The sequence below is a fragment of the Lineus longissimus genome, chromosome 5 (genome assembly GCF_910592395.1).
Source record: "Lineus longissimus chromosome 5, tnLinLong1.2, whole genome shotgun sequence".
Classification (NCBI taxonomy): Eukaryota; Metazoa; Nemertea; class Pilidiophora; order Heteronemertea; family Lineidae; genus Lineus; species Lineus longissimus.
This window is the reverse complement of record NC_088312.1, coordinates 22,050,988-22,072,668: the sequence shown is the minus strand read 5'-3', so window position 1 is coordinate 22,072,668 and position 21,681 is coordinate 22,050,988. Positions and strand designations below refer to the sequence as shown.

The window sequence follows — 21,681 nt, the reverse complement described above, 5'->3', positions numbered from 1 at the left end:
AGTCGTAACAACGATTGTTCCACTGAAACATTTAATACCTACCAAGCTGGTTGTGACTTTTCTTTTCTTTCGTCACCACTGCTGTCTTCACGGTAGTTTTGTTGTCTCCGGCCCATACGGATTTAACTAAATATCCCAAACGACGACCACAACAACTGAATTTTGATAACGACACAATATAAACGTGCCAAAACATGTTCAAGATCATTCAAAACTACCCTTTGTTTTGACTGCAGCTGCTCGAACAGTCCTGTCCATGCGTAGATTTGACTAGTGTGTCAAACTGAACAGTTCTTTTTGTAAGTGCACCATCTATTCTCGAAATTCTTGACATTTATTGAGTGTCGTTGTTTTGCTTTTCTTGCATTTTTTCAGTGCAAATGCACTGTACAATGATGTATGGTATACTCTGCACTGTAGTAAAGGTCATTGTCGATGGCTTCCTTCATGACATCTGGGGGCCTGGGTAGGCTGGGGGGATCATGCTGGCTGCCTGGGTTGGGTATCTCATCCTGTTCCAGTGTCACTTTCTTTGTCATTCACTTGCAACTCGGTTGATTATGTTTGCTTTGTTCTAGGATTTGTGATGTTTTTTCGGGAAAAAGATTGTGAATTACTGAATATGTGAGGGTCAGAGTTAACGAAGAGACATTTGACAAAGTAGGCCAAGTCAGAATTTCCTGGGGCATTCAAGGGCAGCTGCTCAGTAAGGGTATAGGCTGCGGAAGTGCTGGGCCAGGTCTTTGGTCGGAGGAGTGGAGGGGGTTTGGAAGATGTGGGATGCCAATGTCATGTAGTTTCCGCATGGTCGGCTGAGCCAGGATGATTTATTTGTTCTCCACAAAAACCCCTTATTCTCGTGCTATTTTTTTTATCATTTACATTCATGTATGGAGGTTGACATTGTACCACTCAGAGGTGGCCGTTCAGAGCCTGAAAGTGAAAAGAACGTGCAAATATAGGTACAACAAACAAGAGCATGTGGTTTGCTGCTGAGGAAGATCTAGTTGATGTCGCTCTCAACCGCTGTCTTCAACTGGTACAGAGTTAGCATGTGCCAGATATCCTGAATAATGGGTTAAAGATAACTCATCGGAATCAGTTGTGAAATGATTAAAACGGTTTGACACATTTGATGAATGTTTTTATGTATTTTGGGGCGTATTTGTAAGATTGGATAAGGGAGTGGTTGTCTAAAATTACAAGCACACCAGTACCACAAGGATCATGTCAATGAACTTTGCCCCTGAAATATCCATTTGATTGATTTACATAAATCAATTTTTCCAGGTCTTCTTTTGTGTTACTACTATTCTACTATGAGGTGGGCGAGTCTGCATATCGACAATGCGATTTATTTATTGATGATGTCATTGCTTATCGATTTCTTCTAATTTTGTATTCCATGTCCTGGGCAAGTTTAAATTGGTTGATTTTGTTTATGTTTTCATCTCTATTGACTTGAGCCTCCTTTTGGGCGAATTTCAACGAATGCAGGTGCATTCTTTGATCAGCTCAAATTGTCGAATTCAATCAATTGATGATGCATTTGATTGATTTATCTATTCTGGTTTTCCTAGAAACTGAAAAGGAATGTGTTTGAACATGTGTGGTGAAGTTTCAAAGTTCAAAAATATCATGAGAGACTGGTATATTTGATGATGAAAGCATTTTTATGGTGGGCGAGTACACATTTTGTTCTAAATAGTTATATTTTGAAATCCTGCCAAGAACATGTAATGCCTTGACGAGCATTAGTAGTTTTATTGATTGTTCTATGGATTTACAATGTTTTAAATCGGAACAGACTCAGACAAAATAATCTTGGACCACTGTTAACCCCTTTATTTTTGCAGCACTAGATGTTAGGAAAAACCTCTTTTTCACAATTTTGCATTTTCCTGTAATGAAACTATTAAGTTAATCAAATCTAAGGAGGGAATGTTATTCATTCGATGGCTGAACGCCTTGGTAAAACGTACTAATCAAGGCACATTTTAAATTTGCTCTACAAATGTCTGTAATATTGCCGAACTCAACTTGAATAACAAACCGCAAGGTTATGTCAGCGATGTACATAAGGTTAGGTACTATTTACTATGGCTCTTCCTGTTACTGGGTCTGAGTAATTCCGTCTGACCCAGTTCCACGATGTCTAAAAATAAAAACATTGCAATCACTCTCTAAAAATAATTAATAATCTACCTTTGTTGTGTCGGCAGTGTTTTGGTCCAGTGCAGAAAGAACGTCATAACAGGGATTAGCTGATGTCTTGACTTGGCAAGGTCACATGTACTTTTAGAATATCCTTGATTGTAAATGGATCTTTGTTTTGCAATATCGTTACCATGACGACGTTCCAGGAAATTTGATGATGAATAGAATGGAACCAAACTTTGCCGTGCAATGGCCATTGTAATGTCATGAATGTAAAATCTATTTTTTTCAAAGGCATTTTTTCCTTTTATTTCTATATTGATAATAAGCAGTGTACTGGATATAATTGACTGGGGGCCAGTTGTTAGAATCGATGATGATTATTCAAAGCCTTCCAGTTTTCAAATAAAAATCGAAAATTCCAGGAATTCATCAATCCCTGGTTGAAAGTTGCATGTGTAAAGGTGCCTTTCTGTTCCTGGTAGGCCCTTTCTACAGAAATGACAGGAATAGATATTTACACCCAAGCCAACGGTACATATTAGGTCACAAGATTATTTCAGCAATATGGGCCAAGGGAAATTTACCAACAAATATCTTATGTATCAAATTGGACCATTTTAGAAAGAACAGAAAAATATTCAGGTCAGAATGGAAGAGGTCCAAGGAGAAAAACAATAGACCCTGTTCCGGGTAATTTTAGCCTGGTTCTTTTTCATGGAATTACCATTTGGAAACAGTATAATTTTCAGGTTATGTGCATGTTCTCCCTTCCTCACCTTCAAACAATGGGTTTGGCCAGTAGATGATCAGATGATGTCATTGCAGTGACCTCTGACTTCTGGCTTTGTATAAAACATGTCCTGATATAAAATAAACAGTCATTTGGGAAAGAGAAAGCAGAGCAGAAGGTGTTTGAATGATTAGCAGCCCCCTAATGTAAGTTGTCCACTTTTTCCAGCAGTTTCATTTCTTTTTTATATACATGTACAAATGTATATTGATTGCAGGGTTTGACTCCCCCTCCTCCTCCCCCCCCCCCCACATCCCCCAGGAAAAAGTTTTTGACTAAGAATTATCCTTCTCCAATGTACTGCGGAATAGTTCTAAATAGAGACCTTAAAAAACTCTTTGCCACTGCATTGTAGATGATTTCGTATCAGGATTGACGAAAAGTCCTTCTTGAGGAAAAAACATCTACACAGTATACATCGATCGTCCCTGTTGTACATGCACACACGCTATTGTGGCAGTGTCTTGCATAATACATTGTACAGTAAACTTTATTCTAAAATTAGAGTCAGGTTGGTATGAAACAAAAATTACTGATAAAGGTTTTTCTCCGCATTCCCAATCCCATTTCAAAATTTCATGATTGATTATGCGTAACAAATTTGCTCAGGATAATCAGGGGACCCTGACCGGTAGTCCAATATTATACATGTACATGTAGTTATGTCTTTTCTCTCTCAATATTTTATCTATTCATTGTCGAGTCATGCAGATATTCCATTTCCAAGACTTCAATCAACCATTCCAGGCATTGCCCCCCCCTCCCCCTCTGGTGCCATTATTATTGGCTGCTCCAAGGCAGAAGTTAAATCAGTGTGTTCAAAGGTTACAAAGGTCAGCCTGGGCCTTATAATCAAGCCCTGAGAAAGAACAGTATTCCTAATACTTGATCAGGGTGTTGTTTTGTAATAAATAATCAATAAAACTTGTCTCCAAGCCTGGCACTGTAGCAATCCAACAGATTTGAAAAAATATGATTTAACCTCATGTTACTCCAATTACAGAGTCGTCATCATGCATTTCATGACCATGACTAGTAATATCACACAAATATTTTAATCACAATCTGTCTGCATTACCACTAATTAGCATTTCTGGTGGAATCTTTCATTGAAATATTTGATAAACATTATCTGGTTGCTATTCTATTATAAAATGTTTGCACACCTGGCCCTCTTTTTCCTGGAATTCAGTTTGATTCATAAGTTTATAAAGTTTATAATAAAGATGAAAATTATTCATGCTGGTCATCAAGTCACGTGGTGTATCACTTATAAACTTTTGCCACGGCTCCTTGCCAAGGCTCTTTACGTACTTTGATTGCTCCGTTTGTTGCATGAGACATACAATCCTTCCAGTTCAAGTGTCTATACCAGAGCAAAAGAGAAAAAAATCTATCTAGCGAGGCTTGTGATGGACTATCCCTGACAAGGAGAAGGTTCAATTGGCCAACAAGCTTTATGTTTGTTCATGGTATCTCCAAAAGTTATAAATTGGCAAGTTATCAAATTTTGAGCCACACCTTTTCTCCGCCGGGTTTTATGTCACATGTGTCACCTGATAACTACTTTTTGGGCCATCTCTGCAGAGTGAGTTAACGTTTGATATCAACTCATGGAATGTCATTCAAATTTCATTCATATTGATACTGACTAGACTATTTCATTGAAAACATGGAAACACTCTTAGCGGACACCTCTCTATTAAGGACAAACTCTCTATGGACACCAGGTTTGGACCCAAATTGGTTATTTCCATTCAAATTGACCTCTCTAATCAGGACACCTCTCTATTAGTATCATCAAGGACAGCACTTGTCAGTCCAAAGGGTGTCGTCATTAGAGAGGTTCTACTCTACATGTAGTTGGTTACCATTTGACTTGATAATAGTTTCGCCAATTGAGTGGTCCCAGTAATCTCCCTTTAGGTACATGTACATTGTACCAGCACTGTTACTGTAGATAGTTCCTTAAAAAACCATTGAAATCTATACATCCATGTATCAGGATTATTACCAAAGTGAATTATTGTGCCCTCATTCCATGAATACCACTTTCATTGGTCGCTTCCTGAAGCTCAAGTCGTGGCATTGACCCATTGTTGTGATCTTTCATTAACAGCAGATTTTTGAATATTTTTGTTTCATCATTGCTGGCGCACCTGGGTATTGTCTATCATTAGTCACCTGTCTATAAAATTCTACCTAGTAGGACCTATCTCTCTCCCAGTTGGCCTAGGAAAATGTAGGCGCCTATGGTTCCTGTATAGTTTATTGGTAACAATGACCACACCTGAACGCTGTCTGTAGGTATTTCCGCCTCAATGCAAATTCAGTCATGTGGTTTTATGCCTGAATGTATACATACCACCAGTAAGTCATCCTAAGTACCTATCACATAGTATTGATTTCAATATAATTAAGGGCAAATATCTGTTTGAGTTTTGAAAATTAGATTAAAGCATACTTGTAATAGTTTATGTAATGTAATGTAAATAGAGCCGTTGATATGACATATGTGATTATTTCATGTAGGGCAGGCTTTTATACCTGTACCTGTCATTGAACATGGCAATTAAAACTAATAGGACAATAAGTTCAAGTGAGCAGAAGCCTACATTATTTCTGGGGTTCTATGAGAAATTAGTCATTACTGAGTGATTACTCACTGGAATGTCCAGTTTATGCTATAGATCTCTGCCATTTCTGAAGTCTGATGCATTCTTGCAGTGCGGGCAACCACTGAACATCTGTGGTGCGTTGGTAAACATTTCACTCTCATAAATGGCAAGACTTGGGGGGTCAGTATGTCATATCTTTTCAATACACCTTGATATGATTATAAATATAGTATTTTACCAGTGATGACTGGTATTTGCAATTGATCAATTGAAGTAACAGATCGCCCTGAACCTTTCCAATCTGTCGTTCCGATTTCTCTCCCGCTGGTTCATAAAGTCAATCACGGTCGAATTCCAAGATACTATAAATCTCCGGGCTCAGGTGCACATAATGGTTTTAATCAATTTGATGAGTCCTTGTGTTTATTGTGTGGTAACATGCAGGTTTGTGGGTGTCCACACTGCAGCATGGTATTGCAGCCGTCTGCAGGTTGACCATTTCAGGGGCTGTGACACATTTTCAATTGGTGGTCACACCCAAATCAATTGTTTTGAAAGTCAAGTGTTTTGAAATTACTTTTAGTTATCAGTTTCCACTTGGCGATTCAAGCTGAAGTTCTAGTTGTGTGAACATTGAACCTCTTTTGTAAATGATACGCTGACAAAAAGATATTGATTCAGTGAAAATAAGTCCATAACGAGAGCTCTGATAACATGTATGAGCTTGAAATGATGGACTTCTGGTTTGGCATGCGATTTGGCATGGTACAGATGGCAATCAGAATTTTTTTCTTTCATTTTTGGTTTGAGTGCGATATTTGGTTTATCAATTCACATCTGGCATCTTGACAGCTATCAAGTGCAAGGGGAACACACGCAAATTGATCTGCTCATGCTCAAGGTGACCACACCCGAATTGTTGACTGTCCCAGATTCAGACAGTGGACTCCTGGTATTGTGCGGGACGTGCCAAGCCCACATGTACATTGCATGATAATATCTGAACTGTTACTGATCCAATCCAAAACGTTTATCTTTGCAGATAACATATCACTATTGAAAATACAATGACAGCAGCAACATCATAAACTCAGGAAGTTTTAAGATAGTCTGCGAAAAGCAAAGTTTTGACCATGGCATGTAAATATCCTCACATGCCTGATGATGATGATACTAACGGCATATACCCGCAGCTAAGACTCAAGGATGACAATGCGCCACCAATCATTCCAGACAGTGAGGAGAACGTCGGGCAGGAGACCGAGGGTATCTTCCGCAGCTACATGTATCAGCAATACCAGCAGGAAATGAATCCTGACAACATTGAGCAGATTGAGCAGACGCCTTCACTGCCGGAACTCACATCGTTTGCATTGAATCCGATGAGGTATTAAGCGGACCAGTTCGTCGTTTCTCAATATTTTTGTTGTTGTTGTTGTGGTTTACTTTGCCTCACACCTTTCACCTCCTTCAGCTTTTATTTCTTTCCTCAATACTTCGCTAAGTGATTTCCCTCATCGGGATTCTGTTGTATTTTTGCCAATATGGGCGTTTGGCTGTTTTTGTCAAGATTATGTTGCCACGTATTATGTGAAAGTGAGGGTGACAAGAATCTCTTGGTGAAGGTATAACAGAATATAGAGAGGACATGGAAATCAAAGCGAAGGGTTTGTATCACTGTCTCTGGCTGAAATTACGAATAGTCATAACCTGTAGGCTTCAAGCTAACAATTAACAGTTGCCTTGGTAAGGTTACCTCTATTGTGACATTGGTGCTGGTCGTTGTTCTGCTATTGGCATCCCTGTGCTATGAATGTAACATATTCCTTTGGGCTGGTTGCAAAGTGTATCATTTCACCTATACCGCCCTTGGGGAAGGACTCTCCCCTTGTACCACCTGACACCTAGCTAGCACGCAATGTCACACACTTTCATATTTTGTTGATAGAGTTGCGACATTGTGCATAGTTATCTGTCAATTCTGTTCTTTTCAGACGAATTACGAAGGGGGGCAGAAGGGGCAGCATTATCCTCACGCCAGGGTAAAGCATATTTTTACCTCTTCTTGTCTGAAGTCCCCACATAAGTGCTGTGCAAACATGCAATTTATATTGCTACAGCCTGCGATTATAATCGCTGATAGGGGAGACATATGGATCTCTTGTCTGCAGATAAAACCATTTGTCGCCGGGCTGGATATTGATATGATCACAGGTTCTAGATTCTTGTTAATACAGGCACCTGCGATGACACCCACAAACAAGTGATTTTTGTCCCTTGCGATCATGATTGCAGGTCGTGGTGTCAAACATTACTTGTTTGTGGGCGCTTCCCATCCAGCTTGTGGAGTGGAGAGATTTTGACTTATTCCCAATGCCACCCTTAATCTCTTTGCTTGTACATGTTGTAAACTTTCACCTTTTCGTTCAAGCAGATTTATTTATTTCATCGCTGTTAGTGTTATCACAAAATATCTTTATCAAACTTTAGAAAGCCTGGAAACACATGCATAAGCAATGCTTGAACAAATCGGAGCTGGCACTTCACCTGTTGACATGGGTTCATGCAAACAGTGAGGGGGCAGTCCCCACCTTAAGGCATACCAAAGTCCAACCATCTCACATCAAATTGGTGTCTCTTGCTGCGATGACGTCATGCGCATGCCTTCTATTGAAGGAAGTGAAGATGGCTGCACTTTAAAAGCCGACAAAAATAGATTTTGAAAAAGGTTTTGCGTGACTGAATGACATCACTTTAAGTTAGAAACTGTGGTGATATGTTGAGAGGTAGGTTTCAAGGGAATGTAGCAATAAGTGTCTGCTCTCGGTTTGGTGTGGCAAGGCACCTCAATTGTTGCTGTCATGATTGGTTTTAGTAGTGATCAAGTGTTGTGTTGTCTCTTGCAGCCAAGCATCACATATCGGCAGACAGCTTGCCCTGATTGGAGATGATATCAACGAGCGCCATAGGCATGTGTTCGACTCGATGATAGCTTCGATAAAATTGGAGAATGCTCCTGACCTGGCATATGAGGCTTTTGCAGGAATTGCTCGAAGGTATACAGACATTTTTTTAGATTTTCAAAGACTACTACTGTCATTGTCAGGCCTTGGCGATGTCCTGATAACTGAGGCCAAACTGTAATAACAAAACACCAGTTCGTAACAAAAATTCAGTAAGAGACGGTGGTGGCAGGGCCTGATTTTTGGGGAGTTTCAACCTTTAAAAGCTAAGTTATTGTCTGTGCCAACATGGAGAAGTAGGCAATGTGAAGGGGGAGGATGGTGCCAGGTAGCCGTAGATTATTGCCGCAATGGTTGTAACAGGTTATCATCCAAAAAACTTGTGGGGATCTATACCTTGCTAATTCTTGTCTCGTTGCTTTCAGGTTGTTCCATGACGGAAATATCAACTGGGGGCGTATTATCACGTTGCTGAGTTTTGGATATAGAATGGCAGTAACTGTACTGACAACTGGTGTCCGAGGATTCTTTTCCAAAATTGTGAGATTTGTGGTGGACTTTATCATGAAAGAGAAAATTGCCAAATGGATAGCAGAACAAGGTGGCTGGGTAAGTTGAGAAAGGTTTTCATTGGTTCTTACATTTCCCGGTTTGGAAGTACGCCTTTCCAAAGGCGTCTTGACCCTCAATATTTGGATCCGCCCCGGTGACCCGGACTCTGTTACACCAATAGTATGAGGGGAGGTTACAGACAGATTACCTCTGATGGTTCAGAATGTTCCAATTGGTTCAGGAATTAACACCTTGGGTCTCTGTACTATTCCCTGTAATTTGAGACTTGGGCAGCAATGCCAAAGTAGGCCAGATTGTGGAACTGTAGTTTAGCTCAACTTGAAATAGGGAATATCATTAAAATTGAGATGGTTGTGGCAACGGCGAGGTCCTGTACATTTTACATTGAAAACAATGTTACAATCAGGGTATGAAACCTGCCTGTCATATTGACTAGCTCAGAAAGTCCACAGGCAAAGCGTACATTACACTTGATAGTTCGAAATGCTTGTATGGTAGTCACTTGCAAACACTTCAACAGTGTAGTCTGTACCCCACAACCATGGTTGGCCTTTGGTGAGTCTCCTGGATTCTCGACACCACCAAGACTGACAATGTGAAAACAGGTTTCTTTTGTTATCTGTATTATGAAGCAGTGACATCTGATGCTCATTGTTGTCTAGTTTTGCGAGGGAATCAGTCCATGCAGCAATAATTCACCTATAAAATAATCCAGGATGCCAGACACTGTTGCAGGGACACGTGTGTCCCGATGACTCTCGTCACCACAAACGAATGCGTAGTTCATTAGAAAAAATATGGCAATAACAATAGAATAATGAAATGAACCCTTGAAAAGTTCATAATTGCCATGGCCTGTTGCAGACGACAATAGGGCGTCGACTCCTAGCTGCAGGCGAGGTCTGTTTCTGTTTGAATGACGCGAGCCCGATTTTTTGAAATAAGGCCGGTCATGTTTGGTTCTATGTTTCAGTTCCAGAACCCGGGTATAATTGTTCATCATTGGGTTTGTTTTTGATTGTGGGTCAGCACAACCACAAATTTATCTTGGAGACACCTGTGATGTCCACTGCAAAGTGGCAAATTTTTGTCACGTGATCATGATTGCCGGTTGCAGTGATTTCAATCACTTGTTGTGGGGGGGGGGAGTACTTCAGGAAAGGAAGCCATGTGGACTTGAATTTTCTGTACTGAAACTATAGTTTGTGTTGCATCAGTTCCACGGTAGCACCAATTTCATCGAAGCTGTGGAACCCAAACGCAGAATCAATAACACACGGCCTAACCATGCAAAGCTCCTTTGCCCTGGTGCTGTCATGACAAAAGAACGTGCCATATTTCCTGGAAATCGTTGCACATTTATTCAAGTATTGTCAAGGAGCTGCAGGGGATGACGGAGAGTTTTGGAGTTCTGAAAATGACAAGTGAGAAACGCGAGAGCTGCTTGTTGGATCAATGTTTTGCTTGAATGCGAGATTTTTGTAATTCCTCATTTATTGTTTGGTGTGATGATGTTCAACAATGCAAGGTGAGGGGCACCTGTGTTGATTATAATGAGGTGGATAGAAAAAAGTGACTGGTCGTGCTTTTATGACGTTAACACAGAAGCTAGTTGAAGTACTTGTGGTGGGTGTATTGATTTGCAATAAAAAGATAACCTTGGCAATGACACTGGTACAATCACAAAGAAATCCATTGATTTATGAGTTTATATCATATCATTTATGTTTGTTTTTGCATAGGAATGTGCACAATCAGCAAATAAAACTTGACATTGTTTGTTTTTTTTCAGTGAGATTTCAGAACATAATCAAACTCAATAAGTCGCAATCCTTTGAGTTATTCTGGCTGCAGGTATTGCAAATTTGATGCCAGACTGTACAAAGTTCCACCAGTATATTTCATGTATTTAGTTAGGGTTGCCAAATGTTTTCTGTTGCTTGCAGTGTGAAATTATCGCTGGGAACTCAAAGTTGGAAGTTGGGACAAAGGAAATTTATCATTTTGTTCAAAACATTCAACCAGCAGCATGCAGCATCAAACATCGATTTCATGCCATAAATAACAGTATTAGCAGATAAATCTTAATGAGTTCCAAGAAATTCGTGTTAGCCACCATCCGATCAATAATAGAGCCGAACTAACCAGGAAGCGAGTGTGTATCGTAAAAGCGTGGAGTGGCTTCATGTGACTCATGCAACCACGTGGCATTAGCCAATCAAAACACTCTGTTCCACGATCGTCAAGCGATGCTACATGTAAAAGAGCGTAACTCTCTGCGCAGTTGTTGTGGTATTTTTCTGAATGATTCTATAATTTCTACTACGCAGTTGCGTAATCCAGTGGGTTTCAGGTTTTTGTGAATGATGCTGGAGATTGTGTCAAGGCTGAAATCTAAAACGGATCACCATCTATCAAGGTTGGGCCAGTTAATGCGTAGGTGTCCAATTCATCTGAATGAATCTGCGCAGTTGAGTAATTGTTTACGCCTTGACATTCGCATCACGTTATGCTAATTCTGAATGACACTGAGGATGGTGTTGTACCATGTGTAGTCTTAGCGTAGAAATTATCAAGTAGGTTTGGACTTCTCTGCACTGACCCTTGTTGTGAATCAGTGCCAGCTTCTTAGAATTCACAAAAACATGAAAACAAATCGGTCAAGCATGACAGTTGAAATGTACTTCATGTATTGCTCATTTGGGCCCTGGGACGTAATATTTTGCTTTTCTTGTGGTATTCTTCATTCTTCATGAATTCTATTGAGGTCAAGGTCAATCAGACCGATTCAATCCATCTTCTAATGTCATGTCAGTGTTGGGTTGGAAAGATTAACAAGTGCAGCAAATAGGGAGGTTGAGATGATGGTCTTATCACAGATTGTTATACATGTGTGATTTACGGTTAGAATTGCACACACAATGTGTCCTCTTTCTCCAGAGTTATAAGAATCCTTGATATGTGGCCAGCCATAACTGATAACGAGGTCCATAAAGCTCTGTACACACTCACAACATTTTGGGAAACATGGTACTTTTGGGAAACATGTTGGTCAACATGTTGGTCAACATGTTGGTCAACATGTTTCCCAAAATGTTGTCAGTGACAACATTTTGGGAAACATGGTACTTTTGGGAAACATGTTGGTCAACATGTTGGTCAACATGTTGGTCAACATGTTTCCCAAAATGTTGTCAGTGTGTACAGAGCTTAACTCACGATCCTTCATTCAGGGGTACCAGTATTCAGTATTCAGTGATGAGGTTATTCATAATGAGCTCCTTGAACTCTCCACAGCCATGACTCCTTGAACATGCATGGGCAGTTTAATAACACCTTCTCTTATCCTTCCCATAACTCATGTGAGTTGCCTATTTGGAAAAGTGGGCTGTGTATCATCATGATGCAGTGAAAGCAACAATGAATAATCCCCCGTTTCCGGGATAGTTGGGAAGGTGGTTGAAATGTATTGTCTTTGTTCAATGTTGTTCCCTGAGCGAGAGTTTGCTGATTTGATGCAGTGTACGTGATGGCCCTAGTTTAAAAACACCATGATGAATTGAAAGCTATGATCAATAATCTCCCATTTCCGGGTTAGTAAGGCGGTCGAAATGTTCTTTGATGTTGTTTTGAATGAGTGCGGCCTCTTTTTGATGTCATGGCTGTATCTTGCCAGTTAAAAAACACTTTATAATAATGAAATGGACAATTAATAATCACTTGATTCTTGGATTGTACTCGATTTGCAACAAGGTGGTGAGATATGTACTTTATATGATCCTGTTCGAGTCTGTGCCAATTTGATGCAATGTGGTGGCCGTCTGTGGCTATCAGACTTAACATCCCTAAGAATGCCTTTGATATCATTGTGATGAGAGGGACCAGAAATACTCATTCATCACCAGGATGTAGTACCGCCAGATTGGCAAGGTGGTATAAATGTACTTTATGATGATATTGATACTTGGGAGCCGTTACTGAAAGTGATATTGATGCTGCATAGATACTGGTCCTGGCTGGTTCCAAAACCCTTGAAATTGAATGTGTCATCCCGATGATGAACTATGGAATATAGAATCGACAATGAATAATTCTCGCTTCCAGGATATGACGCTTGATCGGGAAGGTGGCAAAGATGTACTTTATTTGATGTTGTTCCAAATTATAAGTGTTTACAGAGTGTACCTGAGTGATTGTCCTATCATGGATCATTCAGAAACACCTCATCATCATCATCATCATCATGAAATATGGAATTGATGATAAATAATCTCTTGCCTCCAGGATAGATCGCCAAGGTGGTTGCAATGTATTTTCATTTCATCATTATCGTACTTTTATGCTGCTTCCTGAGTGTGTGCCAAGTATGCAATAACATGAATAAGGTGTACTTTACTAAGTCAACATTTGGGTACCGTTAATTCCCGAGTACCTGAACTAAATGTTTTCTCCAAAACATGCCAAAGTCATCCTGATAGATGTCAAAGTACTTCAGTCACCTCAAGATTTCGGTCTCAATCACTCTTTGCATCCTATTAATCGTTGATTGCTGTCGTGTTTTTTTCCTCAAGATCAAAGGGAGAATAATGATGGATTCCAGGAATTGGTCGGTAGTCTCTCGTTTGTCAACATGTCACTTGAGAACCAGTGACTGCTTGAGCATGATCGATACAGAGCTTGACTCGTGATTCATTTTCATTCACCAATTTCCAACAAATATGAATGGCCTCTCGGTCGCTTTGTCCTCAGCTCCAGCTGGTAGACCGTATGAATTGTTTAAAAACAAGTGTGCCAAGTAAAAGTAATTTCTGTCATATCTAAAACTAACGGCATGCAATGTAACAGAACAGATATCTAATTCACCGCGGTTCATTCACCAGTTTTCAACAAATATGAAAAATGGTTCACTTGAAAATTTACTAGAATTGCCATATTAGGTTTAATAGGACAATCTTAAAATCACAGTTTACTTATATGTTATCTGATATTATATTGTGACTACTTGACTGACCAGAATGGCTTTTGTCAATGATCGTTTGTCTCGGCACAAGATAAGATGTATTCAAACATACTGAATTAGTTGAAAAACATTGATTTATTGATTTTACATTGGGTATTAGGATTTTATACCTGCTGATACGTGTGTCAGCGAGAGATTTGAAAAGTGCACAAAAACTAACGATGGTGTTCTTTTTCCCTTATTGCAATCTTGGGCAAAGCACTTGAAATCGAGAGTGGTATTTGGAAAAGAAATTGGTCACATTCGTCTTGAGTTAAAGGGAACTGAAACCGCCAAGCCAGTTCGTTTGACCTCGTTTTCATTTCCCGCGTATCGGGTGATCAGAACGAGGCATGAATGAAACATGGCGCCTAGCTGTCAATCATTGAGTGACGTCACTACTATGGAATTTACTACGAAAACTCATGAATGAAAGATCGCATGACCCGCGTGATTCTCACATGATTCTCAATAATAAGAAATTGAACTGCGCATGCTCGGGCACTGGGGGCGGAGCTACAAATCTGAACTCGGATAGGAAGTTGGAAGTTTGACTTTCTCGGGCGGTGAAAGTCGAAAAGTTGAATAAATCGCTCGGCGGTTCCAGTTCCCTTTAAAGTGTTTCTCTCCAGTTATTCATAGAGGAAGCTGTTAACTTTAGGTTTTTGTCCTTAGGCAAGCCTCTTTGTCAATAAGTACGGAGAGGAGTCCTGATTTTATCAGACACAAGATAATTTTGTTCGCTCAAATTAAATCAATCAAATTGTAATCTCTATGGCGCAACTTTCCAGGCAAAAGAGTCCTGTACAAGTGCATCCTTCCATCTGTACTTAGTACTTTCTGAAGAGTTCTGTTTTTGTCCGTCTCTTGAATGTATCACGTGAGCTGTTTAAACCAAATTTCCTCTTTCTTTTACAGATTGCTGCCTTTAGCTACATCCCCAAGACTACAGGAATGAATTATATAGTTTTCATTGGTGCTCTTGCCGCGTTTTCGATAGCGTCTGTTATCTGGTTCTCCAAGCGATGATGGAATTCGGCCATTCCCGAGATGTGACACTATAAATGACAATGAACACATTTCATCAATAATTTTAGAGAGGATACATTGTACATGTCTTTAGGGATCATCTCAAAATAGGTTGAAGCCAAAAGATACGCAATAATTTCATATGGGGGAGGGGTCATGAGATTCAAATTCTCCATTTCGTTTCTTTGAAATTTGTTTGGCTTCACTTTATTTTCCCCATACAGGCCACCATACTTTCTGTAAATTACCTTTTCCTATACTTTGCAATGTTCCTTCCAGGCCTTCATACATTAGGTCATCACAAGCTACTAATTGGGATGGTTTTCTTCTGTGAGTCTGCCCTGGGTCACCCAAATTATATTACCCAGTGAATTCCAAGGAGAACTTTAAAAATTCAGTATCTTTTGGCTTCAACCTATTTTGAGATGTTCCCTTAGCCATATTCATTCATTGGATTCAAATTTTAAAAGCAGATTTCAATGAAGTTTTTTTTGTCATATTGGCATAATCAGGTAATTTAAATCTACATATGGATGAATTCAGAGTTATTGATTCATAGTTTTTTGACGGCCTGGTATTGAAAATGCTAGTTTTTTTTCAATTTCTCACAAGTCAAAGATTTGCTTAGACTGTTTTTAAGCGACTGAAATGACATGTTGATTTCCTTAAAAACTTTTCTTTGTAAGATTTGCGGCTGAACATGCTAAATTACACGGCGTGTTGTGCCATGACATCATATCACTTTGGGGAAAGCAGAGGTGGTTATTTTACCTTGAATACCAGGGATGGGAAGAGAAACCGTCACAAGTTTAAAAATAAGGCATTTTTTCTACCGACAGGATAAAAACCAAATGTGCTGTTTTGCAGTGATTTTTTACTACTGTATGTTTTTGATTTCTTTGTTGATGTGTACCTCAGTGGTAAATTCGCACCGTATATTTTTTCGTGATTGTCCACCATTTTGATACCTTGATGAGTTTTTCCATTAGTTTGTTACACCGGTTGGCATTGCAAGTGAGTAGGATTGAGTGTTAGAGAGTGTTGATTTTATAGGGGTTTTGTAAAGAATGTCTTAAACTCTTATGCTAATTTTTAATCAAATGACAGATGGATTTTCTTATCAACTTTGAGAGAACAAGAGTTTTATTAACTTATTCCTGTGCTAGGTTGTCCTCTGTTGTACATTACTCTGTGTTTCTGAATATTTTGACACTTTTCATCTCTCTAATTATGTTTTTATTGTGCCTGATTTTAGATGCGGAAACGCACTGTGAATCCACGGAACACAATAATTACAATAAATCACAATGAATAATTCTGAAATACTCAGCGAATTACATTGGTTTGGCTTAATGAGAAATTTTACTCTTCAAAAGTGTCACAATAATTATGAAACACATAGTAGCAGAAGTCAGACATGGTTTCGTAGTTTAAAACAACATTTCCTTGGTCCGATGTCACCATAATTATCATCTTGTATAACGGTTTGTTTTCTGTCCTAATTTGAAAGCAAGTACTTATTGCTATTTGTATCATGCATCATCGTATCACATGTACGTGTTTCTTAGAAAAGTGACTTGTTGGAATTGAGGAGAGGCGTCTGATCAATTAGTCATCAGTGCCTAACTGGCGCTCAGAGTGGAGCTTCCAACCTCCCAGAGAACCTGAGCCTGTGAGGTACCGTCAGTGCACAAATTCAACCTTAGGCTACATGTTTTTTATTTCTTGGTTTACGGGAAGAGCTTTTAAAAATGTATGGTCGGGTGGTCGAAATAAAATTTTAAAAAAAATAACCCAAACAGCTATGTATGATCAATAAAAAAATCGATGATTTTCAGATTTTATTTTTTTTCCAAAATCCCAAAAAAGCAAGTCGGTCGGTCCCGTAAACCAAGAAATAAAAAACACGTGGCCTTAACACTTGATGTTCTATTTGATACCTTTATTAATTTTGTGTTTCAAAATTACCTGAAATGGATGCCCAATAATGTTGCCCAAAAGTTGGCATTTTAGGAGACTCTGTCATGGAATCCAACCTATATTTGTGACCTGTCACAGCAAATCCAGGCACAGGTGCTCTGAGTTTGGCAGGTTGAGACGGACTGGTTGTATTTTATTTCAGTTCACTGGGAAATCTTGAGTACATCGTTATCTTCCATTATGGTGTCATTTTGGCACACTCCTGGTTTTGCTGTGACAGGTCACACTTGATATAACAAATATTTTGAAAATTTATTTGATCAATCCTGGTCACTATGTCTGGATGCCTCATTTCTTGCGAGGTTCAAAGAATTGTACGACTGCTCAGATTCTACAGCACTGCCATCTATATGTTAGAGGTGGAACTATTTGTCATTACATGTTCTGGTGCCCAGATCACTCCAGAAATAAGTTTATTCAGCGGTCTAATTTTGAACAGTGTTCACAGGCTGTTCCATTTGAACCATGTTTTGCAGGCTATTCAATTTTGAACCATGTTTGATTTTGAAGTGTACTTGAACCAAGTGCTCACTTTGAAACCGAACCAACAAGGTAACAGGGTTAAGTAGAGAATAACTTGACTTTGCTATGACAATGTCCTTTGAGGACTTGTTACTTGGCGGAAGTCGAGAAGATCAAAAAGTTGTTCATGTTGTTTTTGAGTTACCGTACATATCCTTTTCAGAATGACACAAAGCTTTTCATTGAATGAACTTGTATCATCATTATTATGCATTAAACAATTTCAAACCGTTGTGTTCATAATAGTTAGTGACAAGTCTCTGCCAGCCACCGAGTGAATGGAGGTGGAAGGAGATTTGCCTTAGCTGGGACTACAGGTTTTGACCACATCGCAGCACACTATGTCTGATTCAGTGCATTGCCTTTCAAACACTCCAAGAGACAATGCATTGCAAGTGCTGCTGTTGGTGAAGCGATTCATATTCCTGCTTGTGTGTATAAAATATTTGTGTGTACATACATTTATATCTTGAAGAGAATTGGGTTTCTTCTTGCTAATTGTAACAATCCAAATTAGCAGCAATGTTTGCAGCAATTGGAACTAAAGCAATTCATATTCCTGCTCGTGTGTACATATTATGTATCTTGAAGAGAAGTCAAACGTTTTGATGTAAGAAAGGCTTCTTCTTGCTTGTTGTAACATTATACAAATTGGGGAGGTTGACATTTTTAGAGTGACTGGCCTCATTCAAAAGTGCTGTTTTGTTCCAAAGAGCCGCTGAGGCCTTTCTTGCTGGCTTTCACTTAGTCCTATGCTTCCAAAAGTATACTGGATTTTCGGTACATGCCTGTCCAGATGCCTTTGAAAGCATTAGCTAAAGTCTAGTGCCAGTGGAAATCTCATAAAAACTGAAAATCGCGGAGAAAATTTAGCTGCAGCCTAAACTTGGCAACAGGGGCAAACTCTTCGAACCTAATGGTAATGCATTGGAATATTTTCATTCTTAAATGTTGATTCCAGAGAATTCATGACTGTAAATTTTATAAAGTTACACGCAACCATTTTAATATAAAAATTTTACGAAAAAAAAAAAAATTGGTTTTCTATTGCATTTTATTTAGAAAGAGGGCCATGTCGGGTGACTGACATTCAAAATCATACTGTACAAAATATTTCCAAATTTTGCTGATGTCAGCTATATTGTGATTATGCTGCGCATGCCATTTAACAATTGAACATTGAAACAATTGAAATATGTGATGAACTTAAAAACCAGATTACATATTTAGAAGTTTTTAAGAGATGGATTTTATACTTATTTGTCTGTGTCTAGTAATGAAGTGTTGTAAACTTTTTTGACGTAGACCCTTGTAAATAGATAAACAAATTTTTCACAATGTTGTAGGGAACCGGACTATTTACGATGAATTTGAACGAGATCATGAATAATTAAGTTTCAAACTTGTAGAAAATATTTGGCTCCTGAAAGTTTTTTTGGCAGAAATATGATGTTTGATCAGTTTGAAAAGATCTGGACCCTTAATGTGTTGACTATAGTCGTACTTCCACCTATCAAATCCCCGTGTCTTTTGCGCTTACACCTATGAATTGCCGTGTCTCAATAGACCTGTGTGTCGAATCCCAGTCTCTATTAGCCCCATCGAACTCAATGGGGCTAATCGGGGGCTAATTTAGACCCGTGTTCAACACGGGTTTTTTGGTAGGTGGAATCTGAATAGACACAGCAATTGCAAGTTCTAAGATCCGGCGACAGATGGCGCAGTGTGGTCGCCTCGGTATTGCGCATGCGAAATTCCCCTCCAACGGGAAAGAAACACAGGAGAGCTCCGTACCTACAGCGCACCTGTCGCCGGGGCTATTAACCATTATCTAACACCACTGATAGGTGTAAGTGCGCCATGGGTTTTTTGACACACGGCGAAGACACGGGTCTTGAAAGAACACGGGGTTTTATGATAGGTGGAACTTCGACTATTGCTAAGCTTTACAGACAATGCGCGTCAAACCCTATAGGTTCAACGTGCATTGCAATCTACATGTATTTCAAGGTGGAGTTGATCGGATATTACTCACTCATTCATAAACAGCATTGCTGTACACACAATGGTCACAAGTCGCTATTGCTCGAGCAGCGGTCTGATATCTTAGCAAGTGTAGGATTTTTGTGTCTCATTCAAAAACCGCAATATGCTTTGCATGGAAACTTATGCAGTGTCTAGAGAAGATTAAAAGGACAAACCCTGTGAAGTTATTTTGAAATCCAGTTCATATTGACAGCGCAGTGGTCATGGAAAGTGAGGTCTGTGTGATCGAAAAACGGGTACATCATATGCTGCTTTATTTATCGCATAGAGATAGTTTATACGGCAGAATCAGCGGTTGGGTGAGGAGCACCGTTATTAAGTGAGGTGCGCTTTATACAAAAAAAATGACACGTATTTCTTCAGTAGTATGGGCGGAGGTAACAGAGGCAATACCGCTGAAAGGTCGGAAAGAGAAACTGAGAGTATAGTATTTGCCAAATGTGTGTAGATTGTGTCTTAATTCATCTTTTCGATCTTGAATGTACATGTAAATATTCATGTCAATGTTGTCAAGTGAGTAGGGTTAGCCTTATACCATGGATGTGTTCCTGGTTCAATAAAATGCCTAGAGTACGGGTGGTGTCCTGGGGCTGGCCAAATATGACCTGGTTCTGAGAAGTTACTTTCAAAATGAAATGATGACAGGTAACATGCACGAAATTTGGATTTAGCTGGCAAGGGTCATTCGCATCCTCCTATGTCACGTGTTAAGATGGTCTGTGGCTCAGGAAGCTTGTGAGTGAAGTGAGTAAAAGGCAGTGTATTATACTCCTTGATTTTGGATCTTGTCAAGCGATCGGCATAACGCGACGTTTCCTGAATGACTTTTCCTAGTGAAAATGGCAAAGGATGAGTCGAAAGTATGATCAAGGCTGTACATAGAGGTCATGTTGTGCTAACCCCAGAACACCTCCTGTTCGTCACCAATGGTGATCTAATTCGTCCACATCTAAAGGCAGCACTTGTTACACCCGGTGAAACAGCTCTACTGATCTTTCCAGCCTTACACCGACACTGTGTCACGGGTGGTTCCTGCACCTGGCAGCATTTTGGAGACGCGCATCTAGAGCTATGCAAAGCAAAGCCTATATCCTTCGGAGGATATGGCGCACTTGAATTGTATCACTTTCTAACAAATACGGCAGCAAAATGTGTCTACCAACTCTAGATGGCGCTGTCTCTTTGATAAATCTGAAATGGAACCTATGCACGGAGGAACACCCATGTCGACGCAGTGACTGATATATCTGGTGTAAACTTCCCCTTTAGTTGTCCAATTTTGGAAGTTTTATTCACAAAGTGTTCTACATGTATATTTTGCCGAGGATGTATTGTATGAATTTTGGCACATGTTACAATTATAGTTGGTTAGACATGCTTCAAGTTGTAATTGTTCTCAGTGTTGATGAATTGATTATGTCAGAGTTCAGAGTGGGGCTCAATTCAGGTTTTGTACCGATTGGCCCAACTGGCAGTGCAATAATGGACACAGAAACTTTGATTCGACCAGAGAGTTCAGACAAAAAGTAGCTTGGATTGAGTCGCCCTTGTAACATTTCACGAGAATTTAAATCCAATGACCTGATGAATACATATGTTGTATCAATCTTGTTAATGAATTTGCAATACTCTTGGCGTAGGCTTTCTAATGTAAAAGAAACACTCCAAAGTTTGAAACCGTGTTGGTGAGATCGTGACACGACTTAATTTTGTAATATACGTTTACTCACACCGTTTAGCAGTTGGGAATAAGAGTACAAGGACAGTGCAAAGAAAATCAGTCTCTTATGCCAATCCTTGTGTGCATAAGATCTGCTTTTGACAATTGCTTTGTTCTCGTGAAAATACAGGGGTATGTCTGTGTCATTTTCCTCTTCATTTGAGAAAATGGTGTGTCATTCAACAATAAGAGGTTGAAACAAAAGAACAAATAAAAGAATGTATCTTTCATGAAATTAAACTTTCTTGATTCACTTATTTAGTCAGTGGTGTGAAAGTAAG

The 21,681-nt window shown here is 39.4% G+C and overlaps 1 protein-coding gene across 4 annotated transcripts; it reads left to right on the top strand.

Moving 5' to 3' along the window:
* The first annotated feature begins 166 nt into the window (after positions 1 to 166).
* Positions 167 to 21,625, top strand: LOC135487947 (bcl-2 homologous antagonist/killer-like). Of its 4 annotated transcripts, none has more exons than XM_064772251.1 (6): positions 167 to 299; positions 6,611 to 6,955; positions 7,563 to 7,610; positions 8,475 to 8,624; positions 8,957 to 9,140; positions 15,022 to 21,625. In XM_064772251.1, the coding sequence occupies exons 2-6, from the start codon at positions 6,702 to 6,704 to the stop codon at positions 15,130 to 15,132; spliced, it is 747 nt and encodes a 248-aa protein (XP_064628321.1). In that variant the 5' UTR covers positions 167 to 299; positions 6,611 to 6,701; the 3' UTR covers positions 15,133 to 21,625. The 4 variants fall into 4 exon arrangements, with proteins under 4 accessions (XP_064628321.1, XP_064628324.1, XP_064628323.1 ...); XM_064772253.1 differs by lacking the exon at positions 167 to 299 and adding an exon at positions 3,003 to 3,096; XM_064772252.1 differs by lacking the exon at positions 167 to 299 and adding an exon at positions 4,572 to 4,680.
* The last annotated feature ends 56 nt before the right edge of the window (positions 21,626 to 21,681 follow it).

Excerpts from the sequence above, each read along its gene's own strand:
- LOC135487947 (XM_064772251.1), top strand. The coding sequence starts at position 6,702 with ATGGCATGTAAATATCCTCACATGCCTGATGATGATGATACTAACGGC. Across the intron at positions 7,611-8,474 it reads AGCATTATCCTCACGCCAGG|CCAAGCATCACATATCGGCA; the intron begins GTAAAGCATATT and ends TGTCTCTTGCAG. Across the intron at positions 8,625-8,956 it reads TTTGCAGGAATTGCTCGAAG|GTTGTTCCATGACGGAAATA; the intron begins GTATACAGACAT and ends CGTTGCTTTCAG.